Below are 26,825 nucleotides of genomic sequence, written 5' to 3'. Positions count from 1 at the left end.
TGTGTGTGTGTGTGTGTGTGTGTGTGTGTGTGTGGAGAGGTATGATGAAGGGAAGTCCATTCACTTTGAAGGCCAGCTTTGATGTATCTGAGTAAGAAGTGCCTCAGGTGTGGAGAGAGAGAGGCAGGGTTATCACTGTGTCATGTCTCACCAACGCCTCTCACTGCTATGTTTGTCCTTCTCTCCACTTTATTTTTGTCTTTTCTTGGTCCCTTTGTTTGCATCTTTTTACAGTTTATTTACTCCCTCTGTTTCTCTCAGTTCTGTATTTCAGATGTCAGTGTAGCTAAGTAAAGATATTTCAAATGCAAGATAGATTACTCTACCACTAAATGCAGTCCAGTACATATTTAAATATTTGCACAGTGAGATCATTTTCACAAGCATGCCTCTGCTTCACGCCACTACAGATTCCAAAAAAAGACATAAGGATGGGAAGTGTAGATGCTGGGCTTCAATCTAGAGGCTTAATAAAAATATAGTCCCTATAACCAATTTCCACCTGTTCAAAAGAAACTGGACAAAATGAGGACTGTCATTAATGATCAAATATAAAACCTGTGCAACAATATCATCATGAACTCTGGAACACATTGTGCAAGTTTTTGTGGATTTTTCTGCCTTCAGTTATGTCCTTAGTGAGGGAAACACATGCTTACTCATGTAACTGAGACATTTTTTTAAAAACTTTTGTCTTCTGGTTACTAAGGATTTAGCTGTGGCTCATTCATATCAGTAGCTTTATTACTTGTCTTTAAATTGTCTTCTGTCAATTTTACTTAACCTACTAAATCATACATTTTCTGGCGCAAAGATTTAGTTTTGTAGAAGTGTTTAATGCATAATGTGTTTTTTTAAGAAGATGCCCACGAAGCTTTCTGGATCAGTTGTGCTTAGTTTTGCACAATTGATTGTTTTCTGTCTTATCTAGTCCCTAAATGTTTGCAGTGATCGGGTAGACCACCATGTGCCTGTAACATGTGCCACAAGAGGTCTGTGACAACCAATGTTGATATGTAGCATCTACATGCTAAAGACAACAGCGCTTAGCATAAGTAAACATCTCCTGTTAGTCCAGTGACTGAAGTGAAGTGATGTCAGCAGCAATGGTCTTTGTCGCACTCGACACTTCTTCATGACCAGCAATACTTTGTCCATCCCTGTGACATCACATAGCTAGTTTGATTTTATTTAAAATTAACTTGTGATTGTTAATTTACATGCAAAGTTTTTAAATACATTTCCTCAGTTCTGCTTGTGTTTCTTTTAACCTGGGTAAAAATCCTCTCACTTAGAAACATTTCAGACTAAAAGCCTTTGTTTCCTCTCTAAATACTTTGATTTGTTCTTGGGCCCCCTCATTAGGCCCCTGAGGTATCAAAGTTCTTAGCACTGCTGTCACACAAACATACATCCACCCACACAATAGTACAAAAAAATCTCCTCTTTACGCTAATTGGCAGATGACTAGTAGTTTGATAACACTTTTGCTCTCTAAATGAGGACTTTTGGGCTTTTTGGTGGCGACGTACAGTAACAGCTAAAAAGAGCTTCTTGCTACCCTATTTGTATTTCAGCAACTTAAATGTAGCTTAACTTTAACTTCAGATAGGACAAGTTCTATCAAACTTTGTATCATCTGGAAAAAAAAGAACTGCTGCAATTGATTTTCAGCCGTGCCTCATACAAAGTTCCAGCTAAAACAGCAGCCTCTGGGGTCTGCACCAAAAGTACCAGAAGTAGGGATTTATCAAAGTGGAACGGGTAAGGGTCCCAAAGGTACATTGTGTCCAAGGATATTGATTAGCCATAAACAAACTCATCTGACCCACTTTCTACAAAGCACCACTAAAGAAAGGTCAGGATGCTGTAACCATGTACGAAGCATGGCTGTTATCATATTTATTTGTATGCAAGATTTGGGTTATGTGTATTTTTTAAAGCACATTTAATTTGTTTAGCGGTGATGGAGGAAAAGCGTTGCTGTGAGAGGACTCATTGATCATTTTGTGTCACTGCAGAACTTCCATTAGGGACTAAATCGAAAAAAGAAAGTAAAGTTTAAAGAAAGCAACTGTGATACTTACTCTCTGTCATGAACACTCGAACAGCAAGATTTAACAAAATATGATGATTGTCACATTTCTTAACAGATATGACTTGGTAACTAGAGTAATCTTACTTTTGTTTCATGATTTTGTGAACTCAAACCCATATGGAATATTTTTAGGTTAACTAAAGAAATTAAACTGAGATATTTTTCAGGACACGGTGCTACAGGACTGCCTTATTCTCCCAGTATTATTATTCCTGTGCATTTTTGAACATCTTATCCTTCCCATAGGTTTTCAATGCCATGAGCTTGGAATTTGTTAGGCTGTGCATCTCTGCTGCAAAGTCAAGTACACTTGTTTTTTTGTTTTTTGTTTCCTTCATGCCGTGAATTTTCCATTAGGAGAATTTTCCATATTTACCTCATTGGTGTTGTTGATGTTAACTGCTGATTACTGAACACCATTAAACAGCTGCAGATGTTACAGCTGTGCACAAGTGTCTGCTGCAGAGCCCACATTGCTCTTTGGTTAGGTGCTGTAAAAACAACCTCTTGTTGCCAGCCGGGTATCTGTTAAAATCAAGCTGTGAAACACATCACATGTTTGCAGTTATACTGTGGAAAATGTGACTTTTTAGCCAACAGGCCACAGGGTTTTCTTTTCTCTCTACAAGCCTTTGATCCATCCTTTTACATAATACAGCTGTCAGTCACATCATGCTGAAATAGAAGACAATAATCAAATCACAACAGCACAACCCCTCATTATCTCCTCCTGCACGTTCGATGTACCGATAAACACTACGTCACTGTATCCGTGCTGTCAGAAGCCTCACAGCTGTGAAGCAGGACCATGCTTCATTACAATTCAATTCAACCCCCACTTGCGCATTCAGCCTTGGCACTGGCTAAAAATAGGACACAGGATATGTGTATATTTTTATGGAAAAGAAGGCGGTAGGCAATTAGCCGTGTGAAGCCTGGAAGTATTTAGGGTTTCGGTCAAACAGCTCTTTTTCTTTTAGCACAGAAAGCACAGAAAAATCTGCGGACACAGCACTTTTTGCAGTTGATGCAGTTTAGTATATTTAATCACTTTGAAAGAAGTCAGAAAACTCGAGAGCTATTTTTTAATTATCTCAGTTTTCTAATTTTATCATCTTGCCCTTTGTCTTACCCCTGACAAGCAGTACATTTCTTTAGCTCGTTGCTGTTGTCACTTTTAAACGCCCTACTTAAAAACCCACAAAACAGAATGCTGTGTAAAATTGTACTCAAAACTTTGCAAATTATTTAAACACCATAATTAATTTAAAGTAGCACAAAGGCAACATGTCAAACTATGAGATTTTATTGTTTTTGATTTGATTCATTTTAAGGTTGATGCGGGCGACATGTTTTGAAAATGTTAGGAAACAGACCATAAAAGAGAAGCAGCTTAAATAAACCCTGCAAATCATTTGAAAAATTGAGAATAAACTTTCTAAATATGAAATTAAAAAGAATTTGAGGATTTTGTCATCTCTGAAATGTAAGATCCTTTGTGTATCTCTGTACACAAAGGAGAAAGCCAAAAATGGCACAAATGGCAGTGATGTGAGATTCTTTTTGTGAATGCCTGCACTTCCTCCAGGATGAACACAAAGGGACCATCAACTTTGTTATCAGCACACATTTCAAAAGCCAGCATGAGGGTGTTAGTGCACCTAGCATGAATAAGTTACCAGTATCTGAAGGAACTCTTAATGTCTGCTACCATCCAGCAACTGTTTTCTTTCAACAAGACACCACCAAACTACATTTGTATTACAACAGCGTGGCCCTTTTGTAAAATAGCCTGCCTGCAGTCCAGGTCTGTTACCTATTGAAAAAAAGCTGGCACATTATGAAACAACACTGCAGTGAAGAGAGCACCAAACTGTTGAGCAGCTTAAATCCTCCACCTAAGAAAGGGAAAATATTTCAATCTAAAGAGTTGTTGTTGTCCATGTTGTCTTTGTCTTCTTTAAATGTCAGGATCATTATGATTTCAATCATGCAAATCATTGCTTTCATATGTACATTTTGCTCAGCACCCCAAATGATTTTAAACAGGGTTGTATCCAACACAATCAAATGCTCCTTCTCACGGTCCGTTTCACATCCCTCAACACCTTCCCGTCCTTAGTGTCCTCTTTTGGACTTTGCCTTCGATCTCCAAAGACATGGACTCAGCGATCAGGGAACACTTACATAACTTACCTATGGCTGTTAAGCCTGTTCCTCAGGCCACACAGCTTGCTAATGATCTGTGCTAATCACCCACAGTGCTGTTGTAATGGAGAAATGCTCATGGATAAAGACATACACACCCAGATATGAATACACACCTGGCTGCTTTCTGTTCCATGTTACATGTGAACACACAAAGGAAGACTAATTACCTTCTTCCAAATATATATGTCCAAATATAAGGTCATAACATCATTATGACTTTACATATCCCTCAACATAGCTTCTAGCCATGAAGTGTTCCATTTACTAAAGGACATGGTTTAAAGCTCTCATTTTGCAATTCATGCACAATTACCTACAAGGCACACTAATTTATGGGAACACAGTGTACGATTCACCAATCTGTTTAAGTCACTGTGTCAGAAAACAGCGGAGTATACTGCACTGTTTTTAACCTGCAAGGTCTCCAGTGAGCTTATAAACAGGCTTTCTTTCCTTCTCATAATCTGGATATTCCAGTTTTATAGTGCCCCCATAAAGACACAGTTCTGATTTACTGTTCCTGCTCTCTTCCTATTAATGTTTACTGTGGCCATCCAGGCTGCTTATAATCCCGTTCTGTCAATAAACTCAAGATGAGTAACGTTGATTGCTCTGCCAGGAAAGTTGAAGCTTAATTACAGACACGAACCTTATGTCACAAAGTTTGATTTAAGGATTTGAATAAGTTGGGGAGTTGCGCGCACACACACACACACACTGACAGATTGATATTTATTTTCACAAAAAAGCAAAGTGTTTACATTTGGTTTTATCAATGAAACAATCAGTCCGTCAGGTTTTGCCTAAACATATTTTATTACTGTATTCATTATTTTCTTCCATGTTGTCCAAAAACGTACTTTCTCTCCCCATGTGTAAACGTCTTTAATAGATCCGTGTTGGCCTGTATTCACACACGCTTGTGGTTTGCGCTCTTGTGCGTTCCGTCTCTGTGGCTGCCATCATCGCCCGATGATGGGTGTTGTGAAATATGGGCTGGATTTGTGGTATTTGACGCCCTGGTGTTTTGGGGTAATTCGCATCCTGGTGCTGTTGACCAAGCAGATAATGGTAATGATGAAGAAGTGGAGGAGGCAGAAATACCAGTATGCCAATGATGTCACTGCCCCAGTGGTGAAGTAATGCTTCAGTAATCATGCTGAAAGAAGTGAAAGAAGTTTAATTCGGAATGCAACAGCAACACGCTGCACAAAAATAATAATGAGTATAGTATTATTTAATATCACATATGTTTATGTAATATGTACAGAGCTTAACAAATCTATTAGACTACCACTGAGTGTGAGGTTTAAGCCACAGCTGATCTAAATCAACAGTTCTGGTAATTACTGAAATCATTTTTTATGTCTCTGTAATGGTTAATCCACCAGTTATGTGCAAGCTCTTTAATCCAAACGATATTTTATGCTAAAATCTATTTAATTTTATTATTCATTCATAATTTTATTATTTTACAAAACAGTTGGAAAGAATAGTAAAGCACATTATTATTTTTAATTAAGCTCCAAAAGTACAGTTATTTACTTGCATTCTTGAATAGAAAATTAGGTTTGTTTGATGAGTATTTTGTGAGTGTTCTTAGAAAATGGGTTTAAGGAATAGCTATATAATTTTTTATCTTTTGACAAAATTTCTAAAATATTTATGTCTTTTTGCTTTTATGATAGGTGGTCTAATGAATTTGTGACGCACTTTTTTGGATCGTTTGGTTCTTTTACCCTCCAAGCCTGCCACTGCAGATTGATTGAGCCGGCAGTATTACAGATTTCAGATTAATCATACTGAAGAGCAGAGCCATAACTTATTCCTAATGTTGAATTATTTCCCCCACTGCTTTCTCTACAGGGCTTGTATGTGTTTGCTGTGTACTTCATCATGCACAACCAGCTGTGTTGGCCAACTAAAGCAAGTTACACAGTTGAGATGAGTGGACAGGATGGGCCGGATTCTATGTACCAGGGAATGGGACCCACCCCTGTGGGAGGCGACATCAGCAAATCAACTCAAAATCTCATCAGTGCCATGGAAGAGGTACACATACAGAGCTTACATTGTCATTACATTGACACGCTTATGCAATCAAAGGCTGACATATGGGAATAGTTGGTTACACAGATTTACAGCAGTTATCGTGCATGTGTTGCCTAATCTCTGATGCCTGGACTTTTCACATTTGTATTTGACTTACTGATTAAGAAATCCTCATTTCAGGCATGAAAAGAAAAGATTTTGTTCCCCATCCAGACTGTTGAGGTCTGATGATAACTTTAACTCCTATTCTGACCACACATCCATTACAGTTTGTGGTTGAGTTTGTTAGAAATGTGTATCTTGCATTTGAATGGCAGATGTGGTGATGACGAGAAGAAACCATAGTGACAACCATGGATTACGTGATAGAGTAATCATTTGTTTTGAGGAACTTCTGTGTCAAACTACTGTGAAATTTAGTTTTTAAGACTAAACTTTCTGCTTATTTCTGCTTATTTCTGCTTATTCTTCTTTAACTCTGATTCCCACGGCTCGTTTGCCTGTTCGCCGTTGTCTAGTTTACATTTCTAGCACATTCATACTGATTCACTTAGATTTTTCAGACTGATTCTCCTGCTAACAGCCCCATCAACTTGTTTTGTGACCCTTCTGTTAGACTTGCGCATTGCTTGCAAGCACAGAAAACATGCTTTACGCAAACACACTGCTACACTAATTCTGCCAGTCGTACTCTGGAGAATACCCTATAAGGACTGAGCTGGTGTGAGGGAAGGACAGAGAAAAAAAAAACAAGGGTGGCGGGTCGGTGTTGTGGGGGGGGGCTTCTTTTCCCCTGGGAAATCCACCCTCCCTTTCTCTCTCTCGATCTCTCTCTCCACACGTAGGAATCCAGTAATCTTGTTTTATTCATGAGAGCACACTCTCGCCTCTTAAAGATTTGGTTACAGCCCAAGAAAGAAAGGTGCAGTTAGAGACCCCTGAGAAAAGCAGCACTAGGGGTAGATTCTGGATTTTGTGTGTGTGTGTGTCTGAGAGAAATGGACCGCTTGAAAGGAAATTAGAAAAGGAAAAAAAGTAGGTAACAAGTATAAGAACACATATTGCAGGTGGTGACTAGCATATTGGCCTCATCTAATCACTACAGCCCTTCAAAGTGGATGTGACAGATTTGAAGTGCCTGGTGGTGCTTAATTCACCTCACCCGTACACTCTGTACTGGTAACAGCAAGCCTGAGAAGCTTGTACAACACGTACCCACGTTTATGCACGTCCATGAACAGATGAGACATTCATAATGAATTAATACAACAGAAAACACGATGAGATAATGGAATAATCTGGTTCTTGAGGTCAAAATAAAAGAGATATCTTCTGGTTCCTCTCTTTTGCATTTCTTTTGTTCTTTCTAGTAACTTCTGTGATTTGTTGTGTTAATGCACGGACATTCATCTTGAAAAAACCCTCTATATACACAGACAAGATGCCATTTGTATAGCCGTTAGTATGATTCAGTAAGAAACTCTACACTGACCTCACTTTCACCCCTTGCACCCACTCTGACCCTGTGGGATGACTTTAATTCTTTGGGGTGCTTTGACACCATGCACTCTACATAACCCAAATTCATCACAGTCATGATTACTGTTTGCATATGCAAGTATATGTTTGACCTCAGTTTATCCTGTTTTTGGTTTTTTTTGTGTGTGTTTGTTACGTTAAAGATTCATGTTTTTTTACAGCTCATAAACTTTCATAAACCCATATTTTATTCACAAAACACTACGGAAACCATATCAAACTTAGAAAACTGAGAAAATGTATCATTTTAGGCATAATATTAGCTCGACTTGACTTTGATTGCAGGAATATATCTTCAAAGATGAGATAGGCGCTACAAAAATCTGGAAATGTAAGTGGTACTAAACAGAAACACCCGGAGGAACAATTTGCAGCTAATAAGGTTAACTGACCACAGGTCTGTGAAATGACTGGGTATAAAAGGAGCATCTTAGAGAGGCAGAGTTTCTCAGAATTAAAGATGTTCACCAATCTGCAAAAAAAAAGCTGTTTAACCCTCTCAGGCTCAAATTAAGTTTTAGTTACTAATGCACAACCAAGTCCTGCAGTTCTGAGTAAAAAAAAGCTCATAAAATATGTATGTGGGGTAATCAGGTTGTTAGTTTTTAACTGTTGCAAATCTGCAACGCCTGCCTCGAGAGGGTTAAGGTATTGCAGGTAATTGCTGAAAAAGATGTTGATGTCTCATCATCAATCTGGAGGGATTTCTGTCCATGAGAGAAAAGGCCAAAAATCAATACTGGATTCTTGTGATTTTTGGGCCCTCGGGCAACACTTCATTAAAAAGAAGGTCTTATTCTGTCATGGAAATCCCTGCAATCCCTGCCCTGGGCTCAGGAACGGTTCCACTAATCATTTTCTGTGAACACAGTTCACTGTGCCATTCACAAATGCAGGTTAAAACTCTATCATAAAGAAGAATATGTGAGCATGATCTAGAAATGGTGTCCTCTTGTCTGGGCTAAAACTCATTTAAAATGGACTGAGGCAACATGGAAAACAAATGGTCGGACGAATGGAAATTCTTTTGGGAAAACACGGACACTGCATCCTCCAGAATAAAGAGGAGAGGAACCATCCGGCTTTTTGTCAACACCCACTGGAAACTCTGCTTCTCTGATGGTATTGGGATGCAGCATTGCCTGTGGATTTGGCATTTGTATCTAGAAAGGCACCAACAATGCTGAAAGGTATATACAGGTTTTAATGCTTCCATCCAGATGTTCAAGTTAGTCCTATTTCACCAAGACAATGCTAAACTGCATTGTAGTACACTGTATTAGTGTGTGCACTGTATTACAACATGGCTTCATAGTAGAAGAGTGCAGGTGCTGAACTTGCCTGCCTGCAGTCCAAACCTTTCACCAGCTGAAAACATTTAAAGCATCAATAAAAGGAAAACTGTGACAAAATAGATCCAGGACTGTTGAGCAGCAAGAGTGGGACAACACTCCTCTCTCAAAGGTCCAGCTACTGGTCTCCTCAGTTAGGTTGTTGTTTTTATGTGTGTGTTCAAAAATCACCCAATTGTACAGTTTCTCAGTTTAAACATTTAATATGTTTAGTAAGAATAAAATATCCATTTTTGAGAATTTCTAATTATTTCTTTCTGTTTTTATTTGCATTTTCACAGCATCCCAACTTATTTGGACTCTATGTTATATTTGGTGATTTTTGGGCTTGTCTATTTAAATACACATTTATCTATCAGGTTTCAGCAGACTGGGAGCGAACGTCACTGCGGCCTAGCATTCAGCCCAGCAGTGTGTTTAAGCCCAGTCCTGTGATGGAGACGTACACCACCGAGGGAGGCTTCATCAACACCAACCTGGTCACTGCAGATGAGGATTCACAGGAGTTTGACGACCTCATATTTGCCTTAAAAACAGGTGAGGAGAACTATACTACATACCTTTCAACAGATTACACAGGAAGCAAGTGTCAGAAACACAATTTGATACTGAATATTCCTTTGGGTGTTTTTGCTGCACTAAATATTTTGACATAAAAGGACAAACACAGTATGCTTGAGAAATAAATCCAATTTCACCAGTTGTGTGGTAGGTCTCAGTCAGACTACAGTAAAAACAGGACAACAGCCTCTGTGTGACCAGGATAAAATTAATGGCTGGGAAGTGATTGGATCCAGTTTTTTGATGTCCGGGAGTGCTTGCAGGTAGCTCTACCAACTAGTTTGCCAGAGGCCAAGCATGCAGCACCCCCAACCTGCAGTTGCTTACATCTATGTGTTTATAAGTTTATAAATTATAAATTACCATCTGTTTACATTTGGTCCAGTCTGTGGCTGACAGAGTCACACCTGATGCGTAGATTCTGCCTAAGTCCAGCTCTGGGCCCGGTTCAGCATTGCATTTCTGATGTTCTGATGTTTTGTTTTGTTTTTCAAAAACAGATTGACCCAGTTTGACCCAGTTTAGTCTAAAACTGATAGCACTGACTCCACCTTATTGCCATTATATCCCTGTTTTATCACCATCTTGATGCATCAAAGTCAGTTTGGAGATGGCGTCTGACTGCAAGCATACTCAGACCTGGTCCACATCTTTGAAGCAACCATTTCAAAGGCATAGAGATCAGAAGTTGATTGCACACAGTCGCTGTAATTTTGGTTGTGCAACAGTAGCCAATCATTTCTTTCCCCGAGTGTGACCGTAGCCTAAAAGCAGAAAAAGATGTTATGACTTCCTAAAATTTAGATTGAACGATAACAGAGAACGAGAGATGATAAAAATCAGCCTGTGATTAAATGCCACAGTGTGTGTGGTGTGTTTGAGTGTCTGTGTGTATATGTGTGTGCATGTGTTTGTGATTATTATACCCTGTACATACATAAAGCATCTAACAGTGCCTAATGCATCCATTAATCCAGCAGTATCACTTCTGCTTTGTCATTCATTTGTTGACCTTAAGTCTCTCAGCTGTCATTTTTCCTCTATTGCCATCCATGTTTAATGAACCGAGGGCCTAGCCTGCTCATCAATACACAACCAGCTCATGTAAACACACAGACACTATTCAAATCATTGAGACTTTGCTTCACAGTGTCCGAATGAGCCGTTTCCACACGTCTGAAATCAAGGTCATCCGCTGCAGACAGTCTGAAAGTCGTGCCTGAAACATACAAAAGAGTATTTGTATAGTTAATATTGTATTAGATGCTTTTGTAAGTCTTACCTGTACATCATGCAGTCAGCCGCTAGTGTTAAATCTCAGTAATATAAAAGACATTACAAAATGGGATGCCAATATGTCAGCAAACTAGGTTAATGTTACCCATTTAACGGGTAAAAAACCTACTGTTTCAGCTCATCGTCAGTCATTGTTATTCCCAACCTATAACGAGGACTCTTGATGAGCAGCTAACTATTGCAGCAGCAAGAATATCTCTCACAGCTTTGGTGTCACGTCATGGAAAGAATAAGTGGCTGGTCCTCTAAAATTGCGATTACTCTGGAAGGGATAAGAAATACATAGTCGAGATAGACCAACCTGATAAGACTCCAAAGTTAATGGGACTGTGGCAGGTCACACTGAATTTCACAGGTAATCTCTTGGGGTTCAGGGAAAGAGAAATAGTTTTCAGAGGAAGTACAGTAATCATTAACAGTTCTTCAACAAGCCAGGCTTTTGGCAGCTTTCACGGCATTGCAAGCTACAGTCCTGCAGCTTTATCTGACTTTGTGAGAAAGCTTGTTCTGTTTGGGTCATACAATACCTGACTTTTCAGTCTCGAAAACCACACCAGGCTCCACTATACTGAAGAAACCCCTTAAAAGCAAAACTTGTAGCTGTGGAGAGTCAAATTAACAGCAGGCATGTTGATAAATGCATTTATGTGAAAGTTAAAAACTTAGACAGAGAGAGAGGTTCTTATCTTCTTATTGTTTGTGTGGTGACAGGGTGAAGCAGAGCCACTGTGTCTCTGTCACTCTCCATTTCACTCTCTCTGTTTCTCGAAGAGTACCTGCTGTCCTGATTTGTTGTGATGTTTGACTTTGAATAACCTCCGGGATGCAAGAGACATGCCAGGGAATTTATTGGTCCCCACAGCAAACTCAGCGCTATGAAGTAATCTGTCATATTATTCAGTGTGGTAAGGAGGGAAGTTTGCAAGGTTTAATTAAGTCAAAGTGTTTGGCTCTATCCAGATCTTTGGCATGGCCTCAAGAAAATAAAGGTAACTAAAAGTTCCTGTAGTTGATCTTTGCTGTGTGCAAAATGAAGCGTAAATCTGAAACTTCTGTTAAAAGATGTTTTCGTGAAACTCGATACTGCGCTGATGTTATCTGTTTACATCTCAACTCTGTCATTAAATTATCATTTTTTGCTCCACCAGTCACAAAGGACACTCTTTCATTTCATACTTCCCCTGACCTTCTCTTTGCTCGTACCAGCCGTGCTGAACTTATAACCTGGGCTAATCTCAAGCACTCAGTCAGCAGTAAAGATAATTTTCCTATTATAATTACATAATAGGGTTCCAGCTGACAGGGGTCAGCAAGTATTGCAGTAATCTGGGTCTTCGCACTTTGTTTGATCGTGAACCATTAAGCACATATCGAGGTGCACGCTCTTATCTCGGCACCTGCGCCCAGTGCTGTTTTGTACAACTTAGAGCTGATCATTAACACGGCATAGGATGGAGGTTTGAAGGATCTTATTTTGCAATGATCGCTGGGTGAGTTTCAGTGCAAATCCAGCAACGTTGGCGCTCATTATCCAACTCTTCTCAAGTATGTCAAGCTGAAAGCATCCAGAAGTCACCAAAGCACAAAAGAACAAGTCTGATGATGTTTTTTATTCAGATCAAATCTGTAGCAGCCCAAGCGTTTATAAAAAACAAGTCCAGTTTTGCATTTTTAAAAAGCATGTGTTTAACATATTTTTGATTATGTTTTACCAACATGCAGTTACCTGGTTTACCCATTAACATATAATGAATTATTTTGTTTCTCTACCTGCCTCCAGTCCAAGCATGTTAGCCTGTCCCCTTCACGTCTCATTACCATGACTGATCAGACTTGATATCCCAGAGTTCATGACATGCAGGGATGATTTCATAATAGAGCAATATAGATCATTTGCTCTATAAGGACCGATTATAGTGGGTATTAGGTGGTCCAACTTACTAAGCGCTATAAGAAGAAAAATGCACGTGAATATACTGCAGAATAGAATGTATAAAAAAATACAACGTATCATATTTTTGATAAAAATGCAATGTTTTTTTGTTTCTTTTTAGGGACCGGCCTTAATGTCAGCGATAACGAGTCCATACCAGGAAGCCACGACGGAGGGAGCGTAACCAACTCCCAGATAGTTGAGCTTCGGCGTATCCCCATCGCCGACACACACCTCTAACCTTCATACCTCACACAGATCCTACGTCCCTCTGTTTTTCATATCACAAATAAAGATTACAAGACAGTATTTTTATATTGTAAAATCCTTTGCACTAAAACAGTTTTTGAATAGATGGTTTTCATATAGATGTTTGACACTGTATGGGATTTTTACTGTACATGTGTTCACAAATACGAATAAATGTTTTACTAAATTTATTTTTTAAACGCTCTTGTTTCTGAATGTATATTTTGTTTTGTTTTGTTTTTCTGTAGAGACCTAGGCAAAGATAGAGAATGTAGATTGTGTAACTTTGTCAATAAATAATGTACCACATGAATTGTATTTGCATGTTCTGATTTCATTTTTACGTCTCATAACTTAACACTAAGAGACAGCTTGCTCCCAGTGAGCGGGTCTTTCACTATGGGGTCCCAGAGGTCACACTCTCACAAGGAAGGATTTGTGTCATTATGTAACTCCCTGCAGGAATTTCACAAACTCATCCCACACCTTCGGGAGATCTGCTTGTATCTGCTCTGAGTGAAGAATGAGTGTGTGAAAATATGAGGCAGCAAATATCCACAGTACTGTAACGGTTGAGCTATGCAAGCTATTCAGTCACATTTGAATCTAATGTGCTAACTATACTCCCTAAAGAGTCAGTGAGTGTAAATCTACAAAGACATACTCCACATTCAGGCAACTTCTTGGAAACCGTCATCTACCTGACCTTCGCTCTGCCTTTTAATCTTTTTTTGTCCTTCATTAGCCCAACGTTTAAACCTAGCTCCTGGAAGTTGGCAGCACAAGAGACTGTTACTGTTACTGCAAAATAGGAGTGCACAAGTGTGAGATTCGCAAGAGGAAACAAAGAAGAGACAGCAGACACGCTTGGATTTTGAACAATGTGACAATCATCAATCCACCTTCTTCATTACAACTTCCAGGATGGGTGGAGCTTGATTGTGGCCATGATCCCAGCTGATAAGAGGAGAGCTTCAGCAATAAGAAGTGTGCATCTTTTGACCTTAATGAGCTTCCCAGATAAAGTCCCACCCTGACAGTAACTGATAGCTTGGTGTTGATGAAATAGTTTACCTTATTCAGGAAGCGACTGTGGTATCTATAAATGATATCTGCTGGTAGAGCTTTCCTTGTTGGAGCGAGATGGCATGGCTGGAAACCTCGTGGCATTTTGACCCAGAGGGAGAAGAATTGAACAAATGTTTCCAATAATGATGGGTGGAAAAGTTTTCTCAGACGTTTTCACTTGAAAGACAATATTTTTATTATTGATTGCTTTTTCAGTTTTTTGCTTTTCTTCCCATGGCGTGTGCTTTAGATTGATCCTCTCACATTAGTGAGAGGCTTTACTCGTGGGATTTGAAGGAACACGTTGTAATGAGCAAAAAAGTCATTGCTTCATTTAACAAGATGGTACTCTGCAGTTTAATGGCAGCGGCTCTGGGGGATCGCTTTCTCCCGCAGCAGCTGAGTCTGTAATAGTGCCGTTAACTTTTAATTGTCATCTACATTTCCTTCGGCCTGTTTTATTGTTTCCCCCCCCTTCTAAGGGAAGCGTCTAACATGCAACCCATTCATGCATTATTGCTGCCTGGCTTACATTTGACATGACATATTTCCATTATATGTCCTGTAAGCTGCATTGTTTGCCTGTTAGCAACATCAAGAGAGATGCAAAGATTACCACATTTCGTGATACTTGGAGAGGTGGAGTGTGAGCAAAACATGAAAGAGCATGTTAGGGCTATGGAGGCTACAACAAATACTAACTGATGTAACTCCAGTCCCAGTGCACATGGCATATTTTGTAGTATTTTTAAATATATGATTACATGTGCTGATTTTAGACATAAAACCGTAGCTCAGGCTCAGGCTGATTAAATGTGTTAGTGTGGAGTTGCTTGTTCCTGAGCACAGGATGTCTCAAGACATTTTCAGATTCGTAAGGCGCTGATTTGGTGCCCCATAAAAAGTAATAAGTTTGCTGCCAGAAGCCTGCTTCACAGAGTCTGAGATTAGATGAGCAGAGCTTAACTGGGGGGTGGGAAGTAATTAAACAGCCACAGCAGACAGCATGATGTCCCAACCCACCAGCCAGACTGCAGACAAACATGTTTATGTTGGAGTCCTTGGTCTCTTCTCACCCCTGAGCCTCTGGTCTTTAGATAGCAGATAACTAGGCAACAGCTGATTCACAGATCGCTTGCAGTCTGTCTCTATGTATGCCCCAGTGGTGAATCGGGACTTTAGCTCTCAGTGAGTCACCGCATCCTCAAAGGAAGGTCTGTCACAACTGGAGAAAACTGCCTTTCACGGTACCAATCGGTAATTTCCTGCACTGGAATATGAAGCCACTGGCAGCAGAAAATTGCAATTCCACACATGGCCACATGAGGCTTGCTCTGAAAGTGAGTCTGTTGGCAAGTTCCCATGTTAACATAACATATAGATGCATTACACATGTTTACAGCATAGCAGATGGAAGAAGCAGGCAGCTAATGTGTCACTGAACTGGACCTACTGGCAATGTTTTTGGTGTTGGCACCTATTGGTTCCTATTGTATTTTTAATACAGTTAATGCAGATTCAGATTCAGTTTTATGTATATGGTGCTAAATCACAACAACATTCATTTCAAGGTGTCACGGTTCTGGGTCCGTTGGACCCAGTATTTTGAGTTTATTGTGTTTTGATTTATGTTTGCATCAGGGATTGTGTTCTTGTTCTCTTGTCGTGTTATGGTAATGTTTATGTCTATTATTAGAGTTCCATGTTTCTGTTTATCTGGGTTTAAGATGTGGGTTTAGTTTCATATGTCATTTCAAGTCTGTCTCTGTCTAGTCTGTGTCTTAGTAAAGTGTGTTTTGTTTCCTGTTTTATTGTGAAGGTCTGCATCTCATGTGAGTGTGTTCAGTTTTACCTTTGTCTCGTCTTGTTGATTATTCCCAGCTGTGTCCACCACCTGTGTGTAATTCCCCTGTGGTTCTCTGTGTATTTAAGTCATGTCTTCCATCATTGTTGTTGCTGGTCCGTCTGTGTATCTACCATGTCTCACCCGTGTGTTCTCCCTGCTGTCCATCATCATTCTCCTCTCCTCTGCTCATTCTGGTTTGTGCTTTGTAGTTTTAGTTGTTTCCCAGTATAGTTTAGTTCTCCGTGTTGCCGTTTGCCTCTCCTTTTGTGTTCAATAAATCACCTTTTACACCTTCACGACTGCCTGCGTGTGGATCCTCCTTTTCCTCCTCCACACGGCTCCTCTCACTCGCCGTGACACAAGGTGCTTTATATTGCAAGGTAAAGACCCTACAATATTAGACAAAATTACAAAGAAGACCCCAAAAATCAGACAATGCCCTATAAGCAAACACTTGGTGACAGTGGGAAGGAGAAACTCCCTGTTAACTGGCAGAAACCTCTGGCACAACCAGCCTCAGGGAAAGGCGCCATTTGATTGGGCCTGATGGGAGGGAGACAGGGCTAAAGACACACTGTAGAAGAAACCCAGAGTTTAAAAATAATTAATGATTAGATGCAGAGAGGTGTATAAACACATAGAGTAAAAAGGAAAGTTTTCAGCCTAATCTTAAGAGTAGAGAAGGTGTCTGTCTCCTGAATCCAAACTGTGAGATGGTTCCACTGAAGCGGGACCTGAAACCTGAAGGCTCTGCCTCCCATTCTACTTTTAAATACTGTAGGAACCACAGGCAAGCCAGCACTCTGACAGCAAAGAGCTCTATTGGGCTGGTATGGTACTATGAGAGCTTTGAGATAAGATGTTGTCTCGTTATTCGAGACCTTGTACGTGAGGAATTGAGGAAGTTTTGGATGATGCTTTGTAATCAACTTTATTAAATGGTAAATTGATAGTTAATTCAACTTTAGTATGAATTACAATGTTTATATGCTTCTCAATTTCTGATGCAGCATTCAGGTACGATCAGAATTTGGCACACACAACGTGAAAACAAGGATCCCTCCTGCCAACACTTGGCACACTTATCTGTAACCCAGTAATAGTGAGTGAAATTCTTGAATTTGTTAGCACTAATCAGCAGGCATGCGTGTCTATGTGATGCAGTGTATGGATCCACCTCGCTAAACAGGCTTGTGAGCTTTACCTGCTAACCACCCCACCCCATCCTCTAAATATGGTCAATTCTGTGTGTAAAAAAAAAAATTGATGGTGACTTCATGAAGCTGCGTAAATGCAACTCCACAAACCAGTGAGCGACATCAGAGTGAGTGTATTCATCCTTTGTCTACAGTCTATATCACAATATCCTTCTGAAGAAAAGACAGTTATATCACCAGACAATAGGACATGGCGTGGTGTGTATTTACATGCTCTGAATGATGAACGTTTGTTATGGCAACGGTCCTTAGGAATAACAGTAATCTTTAATTTCAGTGAGAAGGGTTTAAGCTTCTGAAACATGATCTTTCAGTTTTTAACCTCTTTTCTTTGTTCTTTTCGCTACACGATAAACGTCAACGTCATCACGTGTTTCCTCACTTTTGTGGTCTCTGAACAAGTATGGTGTTCAGGTGAGAATAATCGAGTCTGACATTTTACTGGTACATGCAACACCTGAGATCAGACTTCAATAGGATAATGACCCAGTCCCACCCATACAGTAAAGCCTCACAGTAGATTCTCTGTTCTGGGGAGTGTGTGGGGAGAGTGAAAGGAGAAGTCGGTGGAGGAGTAAAAAACACACAAAGTCGACCTGTGCCACCGGTTTTACCCTTAAAATGACCTGCTGTGTCATTATTTAAGGTTCATGCAGGGAAAACTCATATTCCACAGGGTAATTAAAGTGTCTACCACAACTGTGCAAGTGTCAGATTACATCTAATCGCTGTAAGCATCCCTAAGATATTGTGTCTTAGGTGTAATTCGATCAATAGTGATGTCTGTTGGATAATCAATAACTCGCTTAGAGGTAATTTGAAAGTTGTGCAAGTTGATTATAGAGGTGAGGCAGTCAACATGGGATCAAGTTAAGAAGCAGAGGAGTTAACATAAGTTTTCTCTTCATAATAAGAGGATCTAAAATATTCAACTCAGACCCTTTTTCAGTTTTCGGCAGAAAAGACGCAGAGCCAGCACAACTGCCTGCATCCCTAGCCTCAAAATCCAGACAAGTTCAGCTGCAGATGATTTATGCCGTTACTAATCATGTGTGAATCTGTGTATTACGCACATGGGGCTTGTTCTCCCACCACATTCCCCATGCTCCTGTCAGCCTTCCCTGAAACACACCACAGAGGATAAACAGGGAGAGAACAGAGTCAGCGGAAGTTTCTCATCGACAGAAAGTTGCATTTAAGGAGAGAAGACACACGGTTAGTCACACAAGGCTGAACGCAAACACGTCTCTCGAGGACACGCTGATCTTGTAGCACACGTGTTTGCATATGTTTAAACTATCTATCCATCTCAGCATGTGTCCGTGGGAGGAAACGGACAATGAGCTCAATGAGGATAGGAGTCAAACAAGCACTTGCATCAGTTCGCATGGATGCGTGCACGCTTGCAGGATGGAAAATAATGACCTTTTCCTTAACGAGATCAGAACATGATTCTCTTTCTGTTCATCAACAAGCCGAAGTGACTTAAACCATCTTGTCATGTACCGTCAATTACATGGCACTCAACACTATGGCACTGGTGTTTCTGACATCATCAACCGCTCCTGGAGGATATCCGGTGGCCTCATCCGTGCCAGCAGTGTCACAGAGATTGAAAACTTTGAGTATGTGTTTATTCTTGGGCGCCTGGATGAAGACTTTGACCTTCTCCAGCCGAGTCTTGAAGTAACTAGACTGCCTTTATATAAGATTTGCAGTACATTACAATAAAAGGATTCAGTGGCAATGTTTTGTAGATTCGTTTCGAAGGATTTTTTTTTTTTAAACTTAGAGTATTTAATCATTTCAAATATTAGCAAGCCACAGAGCACAGCCCACATCAACATCAGAAGATATGGCAACAAAATCACTATCAATCTTTATCTTCTAGACACAACATTAAGCTCTTGGATACATGAAACTTGTAATGAAACGTTATGAAATGCTTTACTCAGTTTGCTGACATAATAGTGATGGATGGATAACTCTAACTGTACCTAAAAGTTGTGTAATTGCCTCACCAAAATTCTGCAGTGAGTATCTTAAAAGCCAGCAGGGAGAAGGAATCAGGAGTAAAATCGATGAGCTAACAAGCTAAAAGGCTGACAAGAACTGTATTTGACTGATAATAAATTAATCTAGCACGTCTCGACCATACCAAGCAGTCTGTTTGTGATTCTTTAAAGTTTTGGCTCCAATTTGGCATGTATGGGAAGCGCCCAGGGCAGCAGCTCTGAGGGAAGTGGTGTCAGGCAAGCCAAATTGTATATACAGATAAGTACAAGCTTACTGATATATCTCAACCCACAAGAAAACATCTGAAGTAATTTTTTTACAATATTGAGACAGTATGCTTCCTGTTATATGGCTGGCAGTTTTGTAACAACCCAAACCAAGAAAGAAAAAAAACCTTCAAAAATAGAAGAAGCAAAGGTACGATCATTCTTTTTGGAAAATTCTTCAACCATCCTTAGTTTGGTGAGCAGCTCAATGCAAGTGGTATTTTAAGGGAGTCCGAAAAATAACGGCCAAAAGAGGAGACGTGGCTCGACACCTCCAATCCGCAAACTCCCACAGCAGGCGGATTGAAAGAAGCTGTGCGGCTCAGAGCGGGGGAGACTTCAGAGCTTCTGTTTCTGATCACTTTTTATTGTATAGCTATTATTAACAGTGTCCATGGTATCGTGTCCATCAAGGGGTTGTAAAGGCAGAGCCTTTATACAGCCAACTGGACTCTCATATCATGTCACTCTTGTTCTCACTGTGCTGTTTGGCTGCCCCGATATCTGGGATCTGGGTGCATAGGCATGTTTTTATTCATGTTGACATCCATATAAAAGTCAGCACATTGACTCTCGTAACTCCTCTCATACTCACCAGGGCCACTGTGCTCACATTTTCACAAACCGAGTGCTCATTAAAGTCCTCCATTTGATCCAGACTAGCACAAACCTTCCACATGAGGCTCTCTGATTGGCTGTAGTTTTGGCCTAGAAACATGATAAGGTTGGCAACTTTTCTCGTTTCAGAAGCAAAGGAGTGAAAAAGTACACATGATGCCACCTACGTTTTTAATTTCATCCCAGGGCAGTCGAGACGTAATCAGGATAAACGGCCTTTCCACCAAAATGAGCAATTGTAGTTTGCCTAGGGTGGAAGAGCATTTTCTGACCTCAGCGGTGAGCGTGTGAGAGCTCTATAAATATCACATTCTAGATACAATAAGGGGAAATTTGGGCTTTCAGGTTGGCACGCCTGACTGATATTAGACTGTAAGAGGATGGAGACTGCGTGAAAAGCAGAGAAGAAGCACAGAGAGGAATGAAGGGACATCAAGGGAAACTAGTGGTGACCCGAGTGTGAGACAAATGACCTTTAGAAACCAACGGAAGTCACACATCAGAGAGACAGGCACAGTGTAACTCTGTGTGTGTCCAGCCAGACTCAGCTGGTTTGATCCGGCTGGTCTGTATCGTGCCATGTTGCTGCTCCAGCCCAGTTACGCTCTGACTGCACACAAGAACAATATTGTTTGTTGTTGCCCGTCAGTGGTGAAATGTCAGATTCACGGTGGCCGGGGCAAGACGCGAGGGGTTTATTGAGGAGGAAGCCGACTGACCGAGTTACACAACGGAGTTAGTGTTACAAAAGGGAATGGCATAATTAGAACAGAAGTTAACTTTTTTTATTATTCCCATTCAGCCCGTATGTCCCTCTGTTTCTGTCACTCGCGCTCAGCGACACGCTCTCAGTCCAAGATCTGTCCTCTAGCTCAACCAGCACAAACTCTGTCACGTGGGTGTTACATATTTGACTGGTACCACGAACATCTTTACCAGGAAGTTTTGCTCCGTGTTAAGACGATCTTTTTATATGCCGCATGCTTTGGGGGTCACCATTTTTGCAGTCACCCACCTGTTGTTTCATGCTGGCGGGCACTGAGAACAACAGAGAGAACTTCATGCAAAGCGTCATTTTGGTAGGATGACAGTTTGTTGTGCAGACAATTAATCAGAAATGTGTTTTTCTTCTTTCTATCTTGTTCTTCTTTTTTTGCGTGTAAATTGTTCTTATTATATAAACTGTATAAAAACGATAAAATGAGAAAATAACAGGTGCTGGTGCCGCTGGTTAGACTGTTGCCACCGGAACTATTCTGATTCGCATCCCGACTCATTCACTTCCTGTTTGTGTAAGCAGAAAGCTAAATATTGTCATATCGTCATGGTTACAAGATGAAGGTGCTGGTCTCTTAATAATCATTTACTACCTCAGCAGCTCAGTCCCTTCAGCTTATGTGTGTCTCATTAATCTTTTGCTCAGTTGCTGCAGGCGTTTATATGCAGTCCCAGTTAGTTTCACCCAGTCTGCTTACAGTGGCCATCCATCAAGCAATTTTCTTCCACTTAGATAACAGTGGATAACCCTACCCCTCCTGTCACAGGGCGAGAGATCCGGTCCACCGTGGACAGGTCAACAGTCTACCCCAGATTTAACCCAAAGAGACAGACAACCATTCACACTCACACCTACGGCCAGTTTACACCTAACATGCAAATGTTCGTGAGACCATGGGAGGAGGCCAGAGCGCCCAGAGAAAACTGGGAGAACAATCAAACCCGACACAGAAAGGCCCCGGCCAGCCTGTGGATCCAAGCCCAGAGCCTTCTTTCTGTGAGGTGACAGCGCTAACAACCATCCACTTACACACCTCACTGATTTTCACTGACCGTAGCTGAGAACAGAAGCAACTTTCAAGTCATTCCTATGATAAGACGAGTCAGCAAACGAACTGTGCAAGCGAAGTGAGTGTTTAGTTCACCTGACGCTTAACTCTTGAACTAGTAGACTGTTGCATAACCTTTTCTCATGTTGCACTGGCCCAGTTGCACTCCCACAACATATACAGAAATAGGTTTGTGAAGATTGTGGCTACAGTGTTGGGGCGTTTTAAAAGTTGGACAGCAACACAATACGACTCGCCTCATAAATGACCCGTATCAGATATTCTCATCGCTCAGGCGCGGGTACCAGGACGGGCCGAGCGGAGAGGGACCTGATCAGAGGTCAGACTTATGTGCCACACATTCCTGCCTGTCTGCTCAGCTCACAGTCATGATAAACGAAGCTCTCTGCAGCAATGACTACTGCAGCTCCGCTCATTCAGTTGCCAAAAACTGACTCAGATGAAATGAGAGAGACCTTTTAGTTTTCCCTGGTTTTTTTTTTTCTTCACTGGGCAGTCGCTCCAAATGATTAAATGAGTCATGGAACTGGTGCAGACCAGCCCAGGCTGCTCTTGTCCTAAAGTGACTCTTGTGTGAGTGTGTGTGTGTAGTGTGTGTGTGTCTCTCTCTTATAGGAAGAAAAAGTTAGAGCACAGAGAAGCAATTTTTTTTTCTTTAAGAAATCTAATATCTAACTCCACACTTCTGAGGCAACCCTACAAAACAAAACAAGAAAAACAGAGTTAGCGATACTGACTTATCACACCATCCACAGGGGTTAATTTGTGCCGTGAAGGAACAAATTGTGTGTGTGTGTGTGTGTGTGTGTGTGTGTGTGTGTGTGTGTGTGTGTGTGTGTGTGTGTGTGTGTGCAACCACATGTTTACGAAGGAGGCAGCCTGGCTAAAAAGAAAAAAGTAAGTGCTGTTAGTTCCCTTTATGCTATTGGCTGAGGTCTGTCAGCTGAACCATGGAGCCATAGTCCAGCTCTGGTGGTGGTTTCTGGTTCAGAGATTTATCTTTATTTTAACAGGAGCACCCACTGAGATCATGGGATTTTGCTGGGATACAATACGCCGCCTTAATAAATCACAACAAGAAAAGTAGCTTCCATAAGTTTGACAGATCTCAGAAAGTTATAGGAATTAGTTTAGCCGCATCCTCCCTCATCTCCTCACGGTTCTGTCTGGAGATTTAGCTTAGCTCTCAATCATTTCACATCATCTCAAATGATAATTAGAATGAGAGCCTTACTTGTTGTTTTCTGCCTGCTGCTGCTGCTGAATCTCTCAAGGACAGGTATGCAATGCTTTTCTTTCTCTGTAAGGGAGAAAGGGCACTGCATAAATATGTTTGTGCAACAGCAGCAACAGGGAGGGGAAAAGTTTAATAATCATGACTTCTTGTAGGTTATTTATCTGTTCTGTGACACCGGTCTGTTCCTTGTTATTATAGAGCCAGCTCAAACCCCATTAACATTTCATCAACTCGCACTTTGTTATGATTGATATCCTTTGTGGCTTTCATCAAATTGTAATTTGGACACAGCCAAAAGTGTTGCTAGAGGACAATTTGGATGCACTCATTCTTATGATGACGCACGTGTTTTGCTTGCATTTGTGTAAGGGTGTGTGTGTCAGTGTGGCTGTCTGAGCCACCTGGCCATTCCTATCCGTTCTCCTGGATTTAGCTTTACAGACACCAGCTGGGCTGACAGGCAATGTTGTGTACATGTCTGTCCGTCTGACCCGAGTTTCAAAATATGGGTTCAGAAAATGCCAACTGTCCAGTCCAGTTCAGACCAGACAGATGGAAACTTCTGGAACACGAGCTGGAGTCCCGGGATACCTGGCAACAAATTTAAGGACAAGAAATTTAAATCCTGCGATTATTGATGTTATGCACCATTAATAGCGTCTTGATTCCTGCAAGGTGTCAGGAAGCAGCTCTGTTAAGTCTCAGCAGAGAATACAACAAATAAGCAGCTCCTCTAAAGAACTAGTTTATTACTAGTTTATTCTCTACAACAAGACAGGCAGAGGGATTTATAAAACGGTTGAACTGTTGAAGTATTGGCCAGATCTTTATGAAAAAAGCCTCTGTTTTATAATTGTATTTTTCTGCTAATATGTTGAATATTCATCCTGAGGGTTGTTAAGAGTGTCTTGTTTTGTTCTAGAAGTACAGCTCCATGATGATCTTTTGAGTGCAGCAGGGTGTCTTAAGTGTGTGTATGAGTATAGATTCAAAACATCAAGGCAACTTTGCACTTCAAGCTTATCAGCATCCTTGGAAACTTTTACTCTGGACATAGAAATGCTGGCCCAAGAAACAATAGTCTGTGTTAGAAGTAAACAGATTTTTCAATCCCCAGCTGACATACTTTTATACAATATTAGATCTTTTTCGCTAGAGCTCCTCAGTTGATACATTTTGTGTATATCTGCAAGCCACAAACTCACTCGAAAGCCCCTTGCAGACTTATAAACATCTGTAGTTTCCCCTGTGAGATGTATTGTAAGACTCGCCCTGTTTACAGCATTGATAAGGACTTTTATGGACATCACTGAGCTATCACCAAGTGGGTCCTAAATGAACGGATACACTATATGTTAGAGGGAAAAAACGGCCACAAGATTTTTGGATACTACTGTGTTCCCAATGTTTTGATCCACAAACACATGCTTTATCACCACGTTGGAGAGCACTTGAGTGTGACATTTTATAAAGCACACAGCAACACAACTAATGCCGTGCAGTGTGCAAATATCACAATAAAAGTGTTATAGCATGCAGTAGTGGACAAAAGGGGGTAGAAAGAAAAAGAGAATTGGGGAGGCGACTGCATCATTTAAGCTATTTTTAAATAAAAGGTCATCACCATGGCAAGCACGTTTGCTTTGCAGGCGGAATTTTAAAGGACAGCTTATAATTTGCCTGGAAAGAATGTGAATCCAGTGAAGAGGAGGGCAGCAGAAGTTGGAGATTAGAGGAGGAGGGGCAGGCAGCGCAGGGACAGAAGTGCTGGGATGGACAGACGGGGTGAGGGAGGCAAAGGGTAGGGAAGAGGTGACAGATTGGATGTTTGGAGGCAGAGGGGTGGAATGACATGGAGAAGTGACTGGAAGGCTCGGACAGGTTGCCCACCAGACAGCCCCGCCTTCTCTGTGCCCTGATGTACCTGTTGTTTTTTAGGAGCAAGACACACAGGAGGGTGGGGAGAGGAGAGAGAGAGAGAGCTGAAGCTGAGCAGGGACTTTGCACAAGAGCAGAGAAGGGGGATGGGAGCTGTGCTATGAGTCAGCCGTGGCTAAAAAAGGAAGCTGAGCAACTTCCACCGGGGGACCAGCTGGGTAAAATAAGACAAGTGGTGAAACAGCACTCCTCAGCCTGACCTCTCATCCCCCTTGAAACAGAACATAAGGGGGCCAAGGACTTTCGGAAAGAAGTTGTATTTCAACTTGCATAATTCCTGCTTGATGTTGCGTACTATTAGTCACATTTTATATGTTACAGATTTACTGACCAGCACTTCATATCAGACATTAAAAAGGATGTTAGAACAGCTTTATTGAGAAAGATCGTATGCTTCTATGCTTCCTCCCTGACTGAATACAGTTATGAAAGACATTACAGATATTTTCTTTTTTATTAAGCAGCAAATTAGGGACATGTCATCAATTCACCTAGATAGAAACTCTAGTATCATCGCTGTTTTTATGGCAACCTTTTAGTGTCCTTTTACAGGCTGCAGCAGAATTTCACTCGCTCTGTGTTAGGTGACATAACAGAGGGGGTAGAGTGTCACTGGTGAAGTCCCCTTAAGCCTCCAGAATAGAGCAGAGCACCCGGCATTGCTCACCGTGGTGATAAAATCTAGTAATGTGACCTGTGTGGTATAGCTCTTCAGTTTATGTTGTGCAGTGCATTTCAAACATAGAAAAGGGATAGTCAAGTCAGGTTCACTTTGTTTTTCTCCTCAGTTTCATGAGAGTGCCCTAAATCATCGATCTTTCCGACATGGTTATCGTACCATCTCATGTAGTGTTGCCGTGACCATCTGGGCCTCTGCAAGCCTTCACATACTTCAAACACATCTGGTGTTGAGCTAAGACTGGAAACTACGAGAGTGAAAGAAAACAGCGTGGATGCACAAAAAGCTGTAAAAAAGAGAGCGGGGGAGGGGAACTTGTTCAAGTACAATCTGTCCAAAATGAACCCCGGGTCACTCTTTCCCCCTCGTGGCCTGGCTAACACTACTGGCTTTGTTATTCTTCTGCAGTCTGCAATCAAGCTGTTATTTGAGCATCTTGATATAAAAGACACTTTACAATTGGATTCACAAGTGCATATATAGATTCAAAATCCCTTCTTTAGGTCACATAGACTATCTGTTGGCACAATTAAAATGACACAGTAAATCTTTATCACGCTTAACTTGATCTCTACTTTTTGGTGATTTTGGCTATTGCTGCGGGAGTCACTCATAATCAGCCTATTTTGATGATTAGTTCTGAGGATGTGCTGGCAAAGAGATGCACAAAGTGTGCAGGACCTTTCCTACTTAATGGCATGGCAATGTTGTGGTGCTGCACATGAGTTGCAAACATGCCAGGGGACTCGGGTGCAGTGTGTGTGTGTCTGTATGTGTGAAGGATGGTTGGAGGTGGAATGCT

General features: G+C 41.0%; 2 protein-coding genes across 2 annotated transcripts in view; both read left to right on the top strand.

Annotated features, from left to right (window-relative positions):
* The window catches only part of LOC102204453 (G-protein coupled receptor 98-like), a 45,309-nt gene extending 39,857 nt beyond the window's left edge, over positions 1 to 5,452 (top strand). The window contains exon 10 of the mRNA XM_005722420.2: positions 5,202 to 5,452. Within this exon, the coding sequence (XP_005722477.2) occupies positions 5,202 to 5,452 (251 nt within the window). The remainder of the gene's footprint in view (positions 1 to 5,201) is intronic.
* Positions 5,453 to 6,181: 729 nt separating this feature from the next.
* On the top strand, positions 6,182 to 13,505 carry LOC102215585 (G-protein coupled receptor 98-like). Its single transcript, XM_005722375.2, has 3 exons — positions 6,182 to 6,361; positions 9,612 to 9,789; positions 13,164 to 13,505. Exons 1-3 carry the CDS (start codon positions 6,206 to 6,208, stop codon positions 13,280 to 13,282), a joined length of 453 nt encoding a protein of 150 aa, XP_005722432.1. The 5' UTR covers positions 6,182 to 6,205; the 3' UTR covers positions 13,283 to 13,505.
* Positions 13,506 to 26,825: the final 13,320 nt, after the last annotated feature.

Source organism: Pundamilia nyererei, unplaced genomic scaffold (genome assembly GCF_000239375.1).
Source record: "Pundamilia nyererei isolate P.nyererei 1_Seehausen unplaced genomic scaffold, PunNye1.0 scaffold00006, whole genome shotgun sequence".
Taxonomy (NCBI): Eukaryota; Metazoa; Chordata; class Actinopteri; order Cichliformes; family Cichlidae; genus Pundamilia; species Pundamilia nyererei.
This window is presented reverse-complemented; position numbering and strand designations above follow the sequence as displayed.